The sequence below is a fragment of the Mesoplodon mirus genome (assembly GCF_964341445.2).
Source record: "Mesoplodon mirus genome assembly, chromosome: 6".
In the NCBI taxonomy this organism is placed as follows: Eukaryota; Metazoa; Chordata; class Mammalia; order Artiodactyla; family Ziphiidae; genus Mesoplodon; species Mesoplodon mirus.
The window spans coordinates 41,459,991-41,476,775 of record NC_138982.1 but is presented as its reverse complement, the minus strand read 5'-3'; the positions used below and the strand labels follow the sequence as shown (position 1 = coordinate 41,476,775).

General features: G+C 38.0%; 1 protein-coding gene across 4 annotated transcripts in view; it reads left to right on the top strand.

The window, feature by feature from the left end:
* The window catches only part of TP63 (tumor protein p63), a gene marked incomplete at both ends in the record, with an annotated part of 209,989 nt that overhangs the window by 57,667 nt on the left and 135,537 nt on the right, over positions 1-16,785 (top strand). For all 4 annotated transcript variants that reach the window (XM_082624675.1, XM_082624674.1, XM_082624680.1 and 1 more), the window contains 2 exons: positions 14,963-15,091; positions 15,854-15,986. In XM_082624675.1, the coding sequence (XP_082480801.1) occupies positions 14,963-15,091; positions 15,854-15,986 (262 nt within the window). The remainder of the gene's footprint in view (positions 1-14,962; positions 15,092-15,853; positions 15,987-16,785) is intronic.

Here is a 16,785-nt window from a genome sequence, read left to right as displayed (position 1 = left end):
TTTTCATGATCATTATTAGCTTAAGTATCAATATATTTCAATTACTTGTAAAACACACACACTTATACACAGTACCCAGAAAGAGTATCATTGCAAGCAGCCTCAGAAGCCATTCTACCTTCAACCCCTTTAGAGAGTGCATCTCTTCATTAAAGACTGGAAGCTGGCAGGACAGGGAAAGGGAGAGGTTCCAGCTATCACTTCTCTGCTACACATTCACGAGCCAGCACCTCCTGACAGACTTGGCCATCTCACACTAAGACAAAGCAGGCAAACAAACACAAAAGGCTCACAGGACCACACTGCCACCACTCTGTAGCCACCTTCTGAGCATCATTGGACAGCTGGAGGGAGGAGAGCAAAGAGCCTGTCCATAGACAAGTTTGCTCTCTCCAAGCAATGTTCATAAAGGCAGGCTGCCTGCAGGAGGTGGGATGCCCAGAAGCAAAGGAGGCAATTGCCATCAGATGGGGTTGCTATAAGAGTGCATCGAGAGGGAAGATCTTTGTGGAGATTCAGAGGCCTGAACTGAAGTTGGGGCAGTGGTTGTTCTTTCTATAGGTAGGAAATTTTAAGAAAGAAGTCTTTGTAGCTGTGGTGTTGGCTTGCAATGGGCAGTCTTCCCCAGGGGTCAGGAATAGCTTTGTGTAGTTGCATTGTCTGGTGTCAGCTGAATGTAGCAAAACTGGGGCCGATTGTGTAATAGTTGAGGGTCAAGAGTTTGGGGACCTTAAAATAGTAGAAAAGCAAAATGGGAAGGAAGCTTAGTGATCATCTAGTAATCCAATAACCTTCTTTTACACATAGGGGGAAATCAAGCCTTGAGAGGAAAAGGGATTTCCCCCAAAGTTACCTACCCAGTTAGTCTGCACAGAGAAAAAGAATATGGATCTTACCATCAAGTGTGTTTTCCTCTGGATTGCTCTTCATGATTAGAAATATTAACTTGGGGCTTCCCTGGTGGCACAGTGGTTGAGAGTCCGCCTGCTGATACAGGGGACACGGGTTCGTGCCCCGGTCCGGGAAGATCCCACATGCCATGGAGCGGCTGGGCCCATGAGCCATGGCCGCTGAGCCTGCGCATCCGGAGCCTGTGCTCCACAACGGGAGAGGCCACAACACTGAGAGGTCCTCGTACCACAAAAAAAAAAAAAAAAAAAAAAAAAAAAAAAAAAAATTAAATTGGTGTAGAATGCAATAAGATCCTTGAGTTATTCTGTGAAGATGGGTAACAGGAAGGGGTAGTGAGCCATCTTGCTTTAGAAGTTCAGCTATGACTTTGTTTCATAAAGGGGTTTCTCCAAACCTCCTGGAAGATGTCTCCATGTTTGCTTCACATGCCCAGACTTCTCTCTCTGGGAGTAAGGATGAGCCAGCAACCCAGGTGATTCTAATTTGCTTATTTTCCCCACTTGAGAATCACCAGAGCTAGATGCCAATGGTTCTTAACCATGCCACACATTAGCAGCTTTTGTGGAACTTCTGAATTTTTCAGTAATACTCCTGCCCAGATTCTACTCTTCAAAACTCTTACTTAATTGGTTGGCAGTAGTGTCCATCCATCTATATTTTAAGCATCTCATGTCTTCTAATATGTAGCCAGGTTTGAGAAATAGGAGACCAAAAGAAGCCTGAACATTTTGGCCTGGGTTGGGATAATAGCATGCAAGTGAAGAGGTAAGGGTAGCAGTTTGGAGAGATGTTACTGAGGATGAATTAGACCAGAAGAAGGCCATTGCTCAAGAGGAGAGGAGGAAAGCAGGGCAACAGGCTGGGAGACTTATTTGGGAGAGTAATGAGGTTCATATAGACTCAGGTGAAAGCACTCTGCAAGCCTGATTAAACAAAGACGCCAGGGCTTCGAAGGAAACTGTGAGGACAGACCTACCGGCTCTGAGCTGAGGTGTATTTGGTTTCCTCAGCAAGAAGGAACGGCAAAGGACAGATGACTCAGAAGGAAGTTTCCTGAATTGGCAGGTAAAGAAAAGATAATAATGGGGCAGTTCTAGAAGTGGGAGTGTGTTTTACTGTCAGAAATTCTAAGGCCTTTGTCCATCAGATAACAAGTTCAAAAATCTCCTGTAAAATGAATAATAGAATCTTGGGACCAAAGGGCCTTGGAGATCATCAGAGCCAGCCTCGTCACTTCACAGGGGAGGCACTGGAATCCCAGAGAGGGACAGGGACTTGCCTAAGGTCACCGGGAAGCTGGGGCTCTGACCTCTGTCTGTTCTGGTAGAGTCAGCATAGTGTAATGGTTAATAGGACAGCCTGCTGGGTTTGCTGCCCTCACTAAGTGTGTATCTTTGGGGAAGTTACTTGTGCTCTTTGTACCTCAGTTCCCTCATCTATAAAATGAGGATTATGATAGTCTACTTTATCATAGGTTGTTGGGTAGATAATAAAGTTGATATCCATAAAACATTTAGAACAATGCATAGCATGTAGTCTGTGTTCTCTGATAGTAATTATAATTGTTACACAGTACTGTTTTACTCAAGTGATAAAAGCCATCTTAGTGAACAAGACTGTGATAATACCTTGCCTATTTAAGGATGCAGATTTGGAGAAAATGCAGATTTATCAAGGTATTCTATTTTTGATAACAACTCCAGAGGGATAGATTTCAGGTGAATTCCAAAGCTGTGTGTTCTCATGTGAGGTTTTGTTAAAGTACAGATTCCTGGGCCTCATTCCAGGCCATCTGAAACAGAATCTCTTGGAGGCAGGGACAGGAACTCTGTATTTTCCAAATGTGGACCAGGTGATTCTGCTGAATGTTAAAGTGTGACACCTACTGCCCCTTGCTGGGGAAGTGGAATAACCTCCTATGGTCAGGATCCAAGGCCTTCTCTCTCCATGAGAGATAGGTACTATTCTCTTTTCACTGTGACATATGGAAATTGAGGCTCAGGGAGGCTGAATAACTTGCCTAAAGGGACTGACTTTGTAAATAACAGACTAGAGACTCTGAGGTCAGATCTTAAGACCCCAGAGTTGTCATATTCCCAGTTATCATGTGATCTTGAGGAAGTAAAGTACCACTAGGCTTCAGTTTTCTTATCTATAAAATGGGGGTAATACTAGTATCTACATCATAGATATTGTGAAAAATGAATGCACACCAGGCATGTTGCAGAGTACCTTGCCCATAGAAGCAATCAAATATTAACTGTTATTTCTGCTATAGATGTTGGCATTGTTATTTTTACTCCAACTTCCCAAATATTTCCTTCAATAAGCATTTGCTTGACACCCTCTTGGTACCAGATACTCTGCTAGACTGTGAAGCCACAAAAGCCAGAAACTGAAATAAATGAGATTCCTATCTCACAGAACCAACCACTCAGTAGAAACTGTAAATAAGAGACTATACTGTAAGAAAAGATGTGATCCTGATCAGAAAGAAACTATGAAGTGCCGTAATGATTTAGCAAAAACAAACTTATCTACCAGGCTCTCTTAGAAAATATGTCATTCTGAGTGGGTGAGTTTTTTAGATAAACCCTTTAAAGAGCATTTTCTTTTTCTTTTTATATTGGAATATAGATATTTCTGAAAATAAGACATACTTACTTTGCTGTCCTTCTAAACCAAGAATAGTGTGTGCCATGAAAACTGCTGATGACTCAAGGGTATCATTGGAAACTTTATTCATTGGGTTGTATCATCACACCAAAGTCCTCAGGGGCTTCTGGGGTGTAACTGTCTCTTTGTTTCTGTTCTTGGTTTTAAATTTTTTCTCTTTTATTGTTACAAAACATCCAATTCCTTCCTTACAGAGGTTATTTGATCTATCAGAAAGAATAAAACTTCAGAGTTAATCCAACCTGTATTTGTATACTAACCATGCTAGTCTGCACGAACTAAGGCCATTCATTCATTCATCACATGTTTATAAATGTCCTATTATGTCAGGAATTGTTATTTATAGGGATACAAAGATATATTCATGTAAGTTTTTGTTCTTGAGAAGCTATAATGTGGAAGTTTCTTAATCATTTATAACTATAATTTCCTCACATCTCTCAAGTAGAGCTAAGGCAATAGCCAACATTGAAATGTCAGGAATTTGGGGGTGTGGTAGGAGAGGGGTACAAAATACCTATATTATATGGTAATGGCTTTTTTCTTTTTCTTTTCTTTTCTTTTTTTTTTTTTTTTTTTTTGCGGTACGCGGGCCTCTCACTGTTGTGGCCTCTCCCGCTGCGGAGCACAGGCTCCGGACGCGCAGGCTCAGCGGCCATGGCTCACGGGCCCAGTCGCTCCGCGGCATGTGGGATCTTCCCGGACCGGGGCACGAACCTGTGTCCTCTGTATCGACAGGCGGACTCTCAACCACTGCGCCACCAGGGAAGCCCTGGCTTTTTTCTTAAAAGCAAAAATCTTCTTCAGATTTCTTTCAGTTCATGAAAACAGACACTAATGTAGTTCTTTAGTGAGAGCAAAGTGACATAACAGGAACTTTCAGAAAGCAGGGGATACTCTTTGCTTTATGCCAGTTCGACTTATGAAAGGTTTCATAGGAATGAGGTACTTTCAGAAAGCAGGGGAAACCTGTATTTCCAGGTGCAGTTCTAGGTCCTGGGATGCAGCAGTGAACAAGGCAATCTGCTCCCACTGACTTTGCATTCTGATGGAGGACTGACATAGTCCAATAAATACATAATACAAATGCAAATAAGTGATCTAAAAATATATAGAAGAAGTGTGTAGAGAATGAAGCATTTTCTTGGGTTCATTTATTTCTCTAAATTCAATCTAGTACATTCCTCAATCCTAAGAAAACACCTCTGATTTCCATTTCCCCATAGTCCTTCCAGAACTCTGTGCTCATATGTCTGAGCCATGGATGCTACATGAACTTCCCATCTGGACTTCACATTAGTGCAAAACCGTAACATATCCAAAACCTGATGTCATGGTTATTGCATCTATTCAGTTATCTCCTAAATTCTAATTTGAGGGCATAGGTAAATGCCTGTGTGTAAGCATGCATGTGTCTATATTTGCATGCTATAATGTTAAACATGATATTATAAGTAAGGTGGACTCAAGTCTCCCTTATCATGATCTTCTACCAGATGCCAGATTTCAGGTTGAATTGATCAGAATATTAAGTGATAAATTTATTATAGGAGAGTGATGTATGACAATAACATTTTTTTAAGTTCATGGATTTAGACAGCTCAGCTGGTGAAAAAATTTAAGTGTACACTTTCTTTCTGCGGAGCATTGCAGTGGGATCCAGGAAGGCTGGGACTTAGCACTAAGGCCCTATGGACTTCCTGTGGGACTATCAATAAAATCCCCATGAGTCCTCATTTATAAAGTATACATGCTGAGAAGTAAAGTCCTTTCCTATTCTGTTGTTGTTGTTGTTGTAAGAACTAGGAAATTAAAAATATGTTCTTGACTTCCACTTCCCCACTTGTTAGTTGGGGCAATACCATTTCAACATGAGTAAATTACAATAGAATGGACTAAGGATAAAAATACTTAAAGTGCGCCAAATTGAGGAAATGAGTTCAAACAAAAAACAACAAAAAATTGTAGCTCTATGAATCCATTTGGGCTGCTATAACAAAATACCACCAACTGGGTGGCTTATCAACAACAGAAATTTATTTCTCACAGTTCTGGAAGCTGGGGAGTCCAAGGTCAAGGCACCAGCAGATTCAGTGTCTGATGAGGTCTCACTTCCTAGATCATAGATGGCTGTCATGCCTCTAAAAATTAACGTGGCGAAAGGGACAGGAGAAGTCTCTGGAGCCCCTTTTATAAGAATACTAATCCCATTCATGACGACTCTACAATCATTACCTAATCACCTCTCAATGACCACACCTCCAAATACAATCACATTGGGGATTAAGTTTCAACATATGAATTTTGGGATGGACACAGACATTCAGTCTATTTCAGTAGCCCTTCTGAGTTTTGTACTGGGTGTTGGCAAATGTAAATAATAAAACTTGGGGGAATATAGTGGAGTATAAGAGGTTGTAATTTGAAAAGGCTCCTGGCTGAAAACTAACATGTAGGTTACAGCTGGATGAATGATTTGCAAAAGGGGTTCAGCCCAAAGGAATAAAGGAGATGAGGGGCAAGGTCTGATTAGGTTTTGTTCAGGGCACAAAGATGAGAGATTATAAATTCTGAGTTAGGGAAACGTAACCTGATGAAAATGCTGTTTTTCTAGACAGATGATCATACATAGGTTAGGAGAGAATTCTGACAAAAGAAATGAAAGCAGGAAGAAGGTTCAGTGGGAATTGGGAGTGTGAGAGAAGGGGGCTATAAGTCAGAGAAATCTTACCTTTAAGGCAACAAATGCTTAGGACAAAGAGTGGGGCACAAAATATGAATCTTAGAGGAAATGGTACTTAAGAGAGGAAAAATTCACCTCAGAATTAAAAACTGGTGATTGACACTAGATATACAGACTCTGATCAGAGAATTTGGGGCCTGGGGTGCTCAGTAAAGAATTACAAGAAAAAGGAGCTGTGGGCAATCAGGTCTTCAGACGGGTAGCAATGAGAAGAGAAAAGTCTTCTGAAGATGAAAGGGTGGTTAATTAACTATGGTAGAAAGGAGAAGAAGTGAATGTTGAAAAATACAAAAGAGAGTTTCTTAAGAATTAAGTTTATCAGTTCAGTAATATGATATAAAAAGGAATTCCTTGGTTATGTTACTTTGTTGCTCAAATTGTGACAAATCAAAAATGTTAAGGCATAAGATATGCTCTAAATGCAATTTACCCATTGAAATTTTTTTGTTAAGATTTTTTCCTTTTTTTCTTAATTGATCTACAATATTGTGTTTCAGGTGTACTGCAAAATGATTCACACACATATATATATAGTATATTGTTTTTCAGAGTCTTTACACTTATAGAATAATACAAGATATTGAGTAGAGTTCTCTGTGCTATACAGGAGGTCCTTGTTGGTTATCTGTTTTATATTTAGTAGTGTGTATATGTTAATCCCAAGCTCCTAAATTACCCCCCTCCCCACTTTCTCCTTACTCATTTAAATTTTGTTTGCCAAAAGTGAAGCTGGGATATAGGTTTGACTTTGGGGTGAATAGAGAAGGAAGAGACCAATCATTTTTCAACATGAAGCTGAAGAGAAAAGTTTTCTATCCAACAAAAAAAAAGTTCTTAATGGGCCTGATTTAGATTATGTGAGTGACTTCCTGAAGGTGGATTCATCTCAAGTATTTGAATAAATTTACTCCCCCAGGGCTCTTGGGCACTGCTGGGTACAATAAAGAGGCAGTTTACTAAAAGACATCTAGGTGCTCTTCAGCATCCTTAAAATTAAGTATGACAATTAATAATGATAATGATAATAATAGCAAAGTAAACTGAAACTATGGGAATGTTTCTGAACTAAAAATATAAAAGAAATTGTGTGATTTAGAATGCTGTTGAGGCCAACCAGAAGACTTGCTCTGGAAAAGATCCAGAGAGGTTGGTAATACAAACTTAAGACATAATTTGATGGGTTGATAGATTGGATGGATGGATGGAAGTAAGGTTGGAAGAAAGAATGAGAAGCCATGTTCAGAGGTTTTTTAAAATTAATTTTTATTGGAGTATAGTTAATTTACAATGTTGTGTTAGTTTCTGCTGTACAGCAAAGTGATTCAGCTATACATAGATATATATCCACTCTTTTTTAGATTCTTTTGCCATGTAGGTCATTACAGAGTACTGAGTAGAGTTCCCTGTGTTATACAGTAGGTTCTTATTAGTTATCTATTTTATATATAGTAGTGTGTATTTGTCAATCCCAATCTCCCAATTTATCCCTCCTCCCCCTTTCCCCATGTTCAGAGTTTTAAACAACATTTATCTGAGAACTGGGGACATTCCCAGAGTATTTGAGTACTCTAGTCCCTATGGTGGGCAACAGAGACCTCAGCTGTCTTTCCTTACACTACATTTGTCAGCTAATCCTGGCAAGATGGAAAATCTGCAGAAAGGCCAGATATTCTATAATATCACTCATGGATTAGTACTAATTTTCCCACACCATTTCTTGCTTATTTTGAGTGCCAAGGATAACTACTGTGATGAAACAGAATTAGTAGGCTATTTTGTTCTCTTATAGAAAAGAAAAATTCTAACTGTGAAAAAACCCTTCATATTGTGAATGAAAATTAGAAGTCATATATGTAATTTATTTAAAAATGAGCTTTGAAGTTATACAATCCTAAATTTAAATTCCAGCTCTATCACTAGCTGAGTGGCCTTGAACAATTTCCTTATCCTCTCTGAGCCTAAAGATGGTCATATGTAAACTGGAAAAGCAGGGCCTATGAAGTGAAATCCTGGCACAACCAATGGTAGTTCTTTCCTGCCAATCACCAAGCAAGTAGAGCACAAGCCAAAATGAATGACCTATTCTGGCTTTCCTGTCCTTAGGAAGGCCGTAGTACAGTGGGAAATTAGGAGTTGGAACACAAAAGGTAAAAATTAGGCAAACATTGAAGGTGTTTTATTTCCAACACTAAACTATGAAAAACTTTCAAAAAAGTAACGTCTCATTCATTCCCTACATAATAGATACTCAATATATATATTGTTGAATCATTTGCACATAAACCTTTACTTGAGATACAGTATTAAAGAATGGCAGCAACAAATTTTTACGGAAAATTTTATTATTTTTTAAAAATCTGAGCAATTTCACTACATTATTTTTTTAAATGTATTTCAGGATCAGAGATAATGGTAAAATAATTAGGAAGTGATCAGTTTTGAGTATTTATTATCTTTGTTTTTCTAAATTATTTAAGTTTAATATTTTATAATAAATTATAATAATAATTGTGTTTAACAACTAGCTAGGAAAATTCCAGAAAGAAAATTTAGCAGTCTGCTTTCATTAGCCAATACTCCAGCACAACAGTGTATCCTAGGGTAAGTTCTTCAGGTCTAGACCTGTTTCCTTATGAAATAAGGGAGCAAGACTAGACAGACTCTAAGATCACAGCCAACATTGACATTCTATAAGGTCCTCGAAGATTTAAACTCATGTGTGACCCCATCTTCCCAACTGTGAGAGCAGTTGGTGAGGCAGCCCCTCCAGGTCTGTGCTCATGGAGATTTCTGGTGCCAGATTCTCTCTCTAGCAGAACAACTGACACCCAGTCAAGGGGACCTTTGAGTCAGGAAATCTAGGAACAGCCCATGTTCTTCTCATCTGCATCACTACTAACTGCTGTTTTATTTCATTAAGTGAATTAGGGGATGTTTGTCTAGAAACAAGTATATTTCCTAGTTTTATAACTTTAAGTTTGGATGATCTAAAGGGAACTAAGGAGGCTTTAAATATTCAGAAAAATTAATGGGAACTGCTGCAAGAAGCCAAGTTGGGTAATTCATGGTGAGAATTAACATCTGATACATAAATTTATTCTTACTGGACTGTGAATAAAGACTGATGTTGAGTATAATATAGCAGAATGAACTGATTTCTTTTCAGGTTTCAGCTTTTCCATATATTATATAAATACATATAATATATGATGTATTTATTATATATATATGTATTTTCATATATATATGAAAAACTGTGCTGGATGGTCTTTGAGATCTATTCATTCTAAAATCCATCTATAACACTAAGGTTGTTTTGAACTTTGAAATTTTAGAGATTTGGAGACTTTTCAGGAGAGCTGAAAGAACCTAAATGTTAGACTCCAGTGATGACTTTTAGGTAAGAACAGGAAAAGTGAGAGGGAATACAGGCTGTTATCAGATACCCCTTGGTGTTTTCAGGTCATTTCTACACAGTAGGACCTTTCTTTCTTTCTTTCTCTTTCTTTCTTTCTTTCTTTCTTTCTTTCTTTCTTTCTTTCTTTCTTTCTTTTTCTTTCTTTCTTTCTTTCTTTCTTTCTTTCTTTCTTTCTTTCTTTCTTTCTTTCTTTCTTCTTTCCTTCCTTCCTTCCTTCCTTCCTTCCATCCTTCCTTCCTCTTTCTTTTCCAGGAAAAACAAGCTGAAAAGAAAAAAAAAAAAAGACTTAAGGCTTGCTGTCTTTGGGGGTGACTTTTTTTTTTAACATCTTTATTGGAGTATAATTGCTTTACAATGGTGTGTTAGTTTCTGCTGTATAACAAAGTGAATCAGCTATACATATACCTATATCCCCATATCTCCTCCTTCTTGCATCTCCCTCCCACCCTCCCTATCCCATCCCTCTAGGTGGTCACAAAGCACCTAGCTGATCTCCCTGTGCTATGCGGCTGGTTTAATAAAACCATTTGAACAGAGTGATTGGTCTATGAGTGAATTGATACTGAGATTCACCCAAAGGCAAAATGTTGGAAGATAGGTAGGACTTAACCTCATTCTTCCTGCCCTATGACACCAATGGATCACTTTCCTTCTTTTCTCTCAAAAATGTTTTACATATTTATTCAGAAATGGAAATCAATAATGGGTTTGCAAAGAAGAGACCTTGAAGATCCTCAAGCCTAGACCACTGATTTTTTTTTCTAATAGAACCCTTTCTTCAAATGAAATCTTGCTCAGAGACTTAATACACCTAAGACAGGCAGAAGACAAACTTCATGGTGTTAAGGAGAGAGGAGATCTACCAGTATGGCCATTTCTTTACATCCGGTGAATACACTGAGGCACCTAGGGTTTCATGAAACACAATTTGATAACCACCAATCTATCTCACAGCCCACCTCCATCTTTTGTTATAAAGCCCTCTTTATGCCTGAGGCCCTGGGGGAGGAAGTTGCCCAGTTTAATGTAGCAAGCCTAAGACAAAGGTGATCTAGGAGAAACTGAGAGGTGATGGGGGCATTGTTTTGGTCCAAGGACACAGATACAGGATGAAAGGTTTGAACTGGATTGAAATGAGGGATAATTCTGGTTTAATGTAATTACTTCTGTGTGACATTTTGCAACTTTAGCAGACTTTTCAAATACACTATTTAATTAGCTCAATTCAGTAAGTATTGCCTGGATACAAATTATATAGTATTTGACCTAATAGAACCAATGTATTGATTGTGTAAATATGAAAATGTATAATACATTTTCTATACGTAAACCTTTCAAGTAAGGCTTTCAACCACCCTGTGAAGGAAGCATAGTTGAAAAAAGTAAGGTACAAAAACGTTAAATAACTTGGGAATGGCCTCATAGAATGCCAGTGGTAACCTGAGATTTGAATCCAAGTCTGTCTCTCTCCAAAACCCATGTTCCTTCCACTCTAACCTCAAGGAACTATCAAACTGCAAGAATGCAAAGATGGGAGATATAGGCTTAGCCCTGAATTACTTAAAATCCTCTATAGTAATTATTACACAAGCAAAAAGCTAGCATTGACGAGATCCAACAAGAGGCCAAGAAAATTTAAAGAAAAAGATTATATTTCAAATAAGCAACCAGGAAATACGTTGTGGGCAGGAGAGCACTGAGGATTGGGTAGGCATTTGAAAGGCAGTGGAGCAGAGATGATGATCCTTATGTCACATTCAAGGAAACTGAAGCTCACAGAGCTGAGGGGCATTTCCAAGGTGTTGGAGCTGGTTCGTGGTGACATCAGAGATACAGGGAAGCTCGTTTAGAAGTCAAAGAGAAACTAGAGGGAAAATATGAAATAAAGGAATAGCAGAGTAAGCACAAAAAGAAACCAGAACTTCCATGTAGAAATAGTGAAAGAAGTAGAAATACTAAGTGACTATGGAGCCAACAGTATTTTTCTCTCTTTTTTTTTAGAGGAAAGTGACAGTGTCTAACTTCCATCTAAGATCCTTCTTTCTTTTTGAATCAGCCCCATACTGCCTGTTACTTAAGATCTAGGTTATGTTAATTGTCAATCTCTTAGAGACTACACCTATGTTTCTGCCAACTTTAAGAAAATATTCTCCTTTTTTGTATTGAATGTCACATACTGAACATCACTATTACTGAGAATCTACTTCATGTTGCTGAGTTCACCTTCTAGTGCTCACCTGGCTGTCAGGCTACCAGTCATAGTGTTAAGGTCTTTGGATATTAGGCACATACTTATGGGTCCGTGTACATGATAATCCATATGACAGTTTGTTTACTTTTTGGAGTTTGAATACTTCATATATTTGTTCACCTCCATTTTTGTCACTGGTTAGGAATTGTTTTACTTTTATTCTACCCACTTCCTTCTCCTATTTTATTTGAAGAAAAATTTTAATGTAAATCAAAATATTCAAAAGTGCCATCTATGGGAGAAATCTTCTTAACTGTCAGGCAGTATTAGACCGATTAAATTTTATTTCCTTTCTACTCACTAGTTGGGAGTGTATAAACCAAGTCTGGGTTCCAACTCCAAAAAAGAAACAAAGAAAATTAATTTACCCTTTCAATTTAAAGATATTGGATTTTTAGATGCTCTTCTAATTATAGACAGATTTTCTAGATGTGCCCATCAGGGACATCATAAACTCTGATAGCCCCCACTCTTGTTTCCAACTCCACAAGGCTAACTTTCTCATTCCTCATTGCACCTGCTCTGCAAAGGTCATTGTATTCACTCTCATGGATTTATTTTCACCCTATGATGAAGATTTCTGTTTCTAAACTTCTAGCCCATTTCTCTCCCCAAAGTTTAAAGTTTATTCAACTGTCTGCTTCACTTTTTGTATATCTCATTGGTCCTTCAAACTTAACATGCTAAGATGGATCTCATCATCTCTTCTTTCTTTCCAAGCTGGATCTTCCAACTGTGTTTACTGATTTAGTTAGTGGAATCATCAACCACTCAGTCCAGGAAAGCTGGAAACTTGAAGTCCTCCTTGACTCTAATCTTCCTTCTTCTTCTGTCAATAACATAAACAATATCTGACAACCTTTTCACTAATAATTAAAATTTTCTCCATCTTTTCCATCCCCACTTCTATCATCTTATTGTCTTACCTGGACTTGTGCAACAACCTCCTAAATAACATTGCCCATAAACCAATAAGCTATAAATCCTTCCTCTATACAATTTCTGGATTTATCAATGTAAGACATATTCTGTTTCAATCTAATGCTTCAAATCCTTTAATACTGTAAGGATGGATACACTAACTTATGTATGTGATAAAAAAATATATACAAATAAATACACACACACATAGACACACACATAGTAAAGTACAGTAAAACTGGGAATTTCTGAAAAAAATCAGTAGATTATATCTATATTAATATTCTGGTTCTGATATTATATGATAGTTTTGCAAGATGTTACTTCCCATCAGGGAAAACTGGATAACTGGGACATGGGCAATCTCTATATTTTTTATTACAACTGCATATGAATCTACAATTATTTCAAAATAGAAAGATCATTTAAAATATCTTGTAAAAATTATTCAATACTCACTAGGAGTATTGAAATATTTAAGCTTTTTAAAAAGCATATCACATAAGTTTCTACTTCCCTCTCCAGCTTTATCTCCTGACATTCTCTGCCCCAAATTTTTACACTGTGCTAACAGTGCCATAGACTGATCATTCTGCACCATTACTCCTTATCTGACCTCACTGATTTCTTCTCATTATTTAAGGCTCTTTCCTTGATCCATCAGATGAGATGATATATTTCATCATTGTGCTTTTATAATATTATGCACACTTTTAATACATTTATTAGAGATTTGTTTTCCTGCTTTACCTTCTCTACCAGGACCTTCTAGAGGGTGACATAGTCTTATTCACTTTTTATCTACAGTGCCCATTATCTTCCTGGCAAATAATAAATGTTCTCTATATATCTGACTTTAGTAAATGAATGTGCATCTACATATAGCTTAAAAATCATCAACAATAAATCCAATGTTATTATCTTCTATTGTGTAACTAGCCAGATCATTCATTTGCAAATTTAAGGTGATTGACTATCTTATTACACTATTTATTTAACTCTCTATAATACTGACAGTAATGATTAAGAGCTTAGCTAATTTCATCCTGGAGTAAAATTAGTCTACTGATAATCACAATGAATCACATACTAAGATGAGATATGCAGATAAAATGCAGATTTGGAGAAGGCATCTCCTGAGAAAGTTGATGTTTTCCTTCACATGTATAGGGAGCAAGGTTAATTTTTTATTTTAAGTAAAGGCAAACTTGAGGACCCTACAACAAAATGAAAAAAACAGAAATACCTTTCATTTGCAATCTATTCAGATGTTCGCTTATCCCTTGGTCTGATGTGGAATTCTATACTCCGGTTAAAAACCACCCACACACACATTAAGATATGTAACAGGTGATTAAAAAAAAATCTGGATCTAGAGGTTTGAGTTTATTGTCCCTGGGCCTGATGCTAAGATGGTAGTTATGAGGGGGGCGATTATGCTGACGGTGAAATTTTTTTTTTACCTTGTTTTTTTGTTATTATTCACACTTTAACATTAATATTGTTAATAGTGATAACAACACCATTAGCTACACAACCCTTTTACAGTTTATAAACTAAGTTTATATACATTATATTTCTTCTGTATCTGAGGGTGAAATTTAAGTTTTCTGAACTCATTTTCATTTTCTGATTTTACTTTTTACCTGCTGGAGGCTGAATGGGCAGATAATCAGTTGAGACATTTGTGAAACAGATTTAATAATAGGTCAGACTCGCTGTCAGACTTAATGAGGGAATGTTTATTTTCTTTTTGAAATTGGCAGAACGTAGATGGATAGTGGAGGTGCAGAGTGTAGCAACATTATTATTTAAGAATGAAGAGCTTTGATAGAAGACTTGATTTCCTGATTTTATGGCAAAATGGGATCCTTGTCACTGCCTAAAGAAACACTGGTTGTGTAACTTGTAAAATTTGCTGTGTATCCCTGCATGATTTTGAAGATTCACTTGGTTTTTTTGATTGACTATGCTTTAATTTTAATATCCAGTATCTTAAGTACAGAAACTATAATCCTAGTTTCATTTTTGTCCTTTTAAGGTTTGTAGAAACCCCAGCCCATTTCTCTTGGAAAGAAAGTTATTACCGATCCACTATGTCCCAGAGCACACAGACAAGTGAATTCCTCAGTCCAGAGGTTTTCCAGCACATCTGGGATTTTCTGGAACAGTAAGTATCAGATAAGCAAAAAACTGTTGAACTATTATAGACAGGTAACTGTGGATGGTCAAAGTATTGCTTACTAGGGCATGTTTCTAGAATCAATAAAAATCAGTTAATGTTGTTGGGAAAAAATATTCTCTGCAATAGTACCTCTGTGTTAAAAATTCAGAGGAGATTTATTCAATTTCCAGCCCCAAAAGATCATTATTGTTCTAAGGTGGTATAATTTTGGAGGATCAGAAGCCTCTCCTACCTAACCCGAAATAACCTCCCCAATGACTCTCTGATACTCAAATTTGTTCCTTTGGCTTAAAGACTCTCATTTACTGTTAGGTTTCAAATACCCTCTGAGAAAGTAAAACACTAAATTTTGTTGGTCTGTATGCCTTGCTAGGAAGAGATCTCCTTCTTAAGATCAGGTTTGGATATGTGAGCAAATTAAGGGAAAGATGAAACAATATCCAAGCATTGGGGACCCAAAAGGTTAGGGTATATCCCTGATACTTTCCTTCTATTCTGTGTTCCACCTAGCAGTTCTTTGATGAGGGCAAGGATCATGACTCCCATTTTACAAATAGGGCTTAGATTTGGAATGCCAGAGATTTCACATCTGGAAATTGGTTGAGCCAGGATTCAATCCTAGGGTTTTTGTCTCCAATCAACAAGCCTTGCCAACTTTAAAACAAATAGAGCTCATTGTTACCGACTGAATGAGTGTGTTTTAGTCCCTTTCCACACTTAACACACTTTTGTTTTCCTTTATGGTAGGCCCATCTGTTCAGTTCAGCCCATTGACTTGAACTTTGTGGATGAACCATCAGAAAATGGTGCAACAAACAAGATCGAGATTAGCATGGACTGTATTCGCATGCAGGACTCAGACCTCAGTGACCCCATGTGGGTGAGTGGCATGGGCTTCCCTTTTAAATCTGTGGGCCATGCTATCCACATCTCTGTTATACCTGTCTCTTTCATGGCACATGAAAAGACAGGTGGCTCTGAATGGGCAAGGCCATTGGAAAGCTAGTCAATGTGGTTAGCAGAAAAGTAATTAGGATCTGTGGGATCTGGGTCTGCCTCAACTTTTCATGATGCGTACATTTCCACTGGTATGGGGAAGGAGATTGGAGATAATTCCTTGCATTCTTCTTTTTTTTTTAATGTCGGTTCATTGGTTTGTTTATTTATTTATTTTTGGCTGTGTTGTGTCTTTGTTTCTGTGCGAGGGCTTTCTCCAGTTGTGGCAAGTGGGGGCCACTCTTCATCGCGGGGCACGGGCCTCTCACTGTCGTGGCCTTCTCTTGTTGCGAAGCACAGGCTCCAGATGCGCAGGCTCAGTAGTTGTGGCTCACGGGCCCAGTTGCTCCGCGGCATGTGGGATCTTCCCAGACCAGGGCTCGAACCCGTGTCCCCTGCATCGGCAGGCAGATTCTCAACCACTGTGCCACCAGGGAAGCCCTCCTTGCATTCTTTATCTAAATTGCTCCTCATGTCTATCCCAACTTAGAGCAGATGGTGCCAGCCCAATGTTTTACAGCGGGTGGAGACAGTCAAAACCAAAGCCAAGATCTGAATTGTATACAAAGTACTTTCCACTATTTCAAACTGCCTCTCTCATAGAATTATGCTTCTTTAGTGATGGAGGATGAGGTAAATTCTATGCAAACACACAGATTCAAGTAATGGAGTAAGAAGAAAGA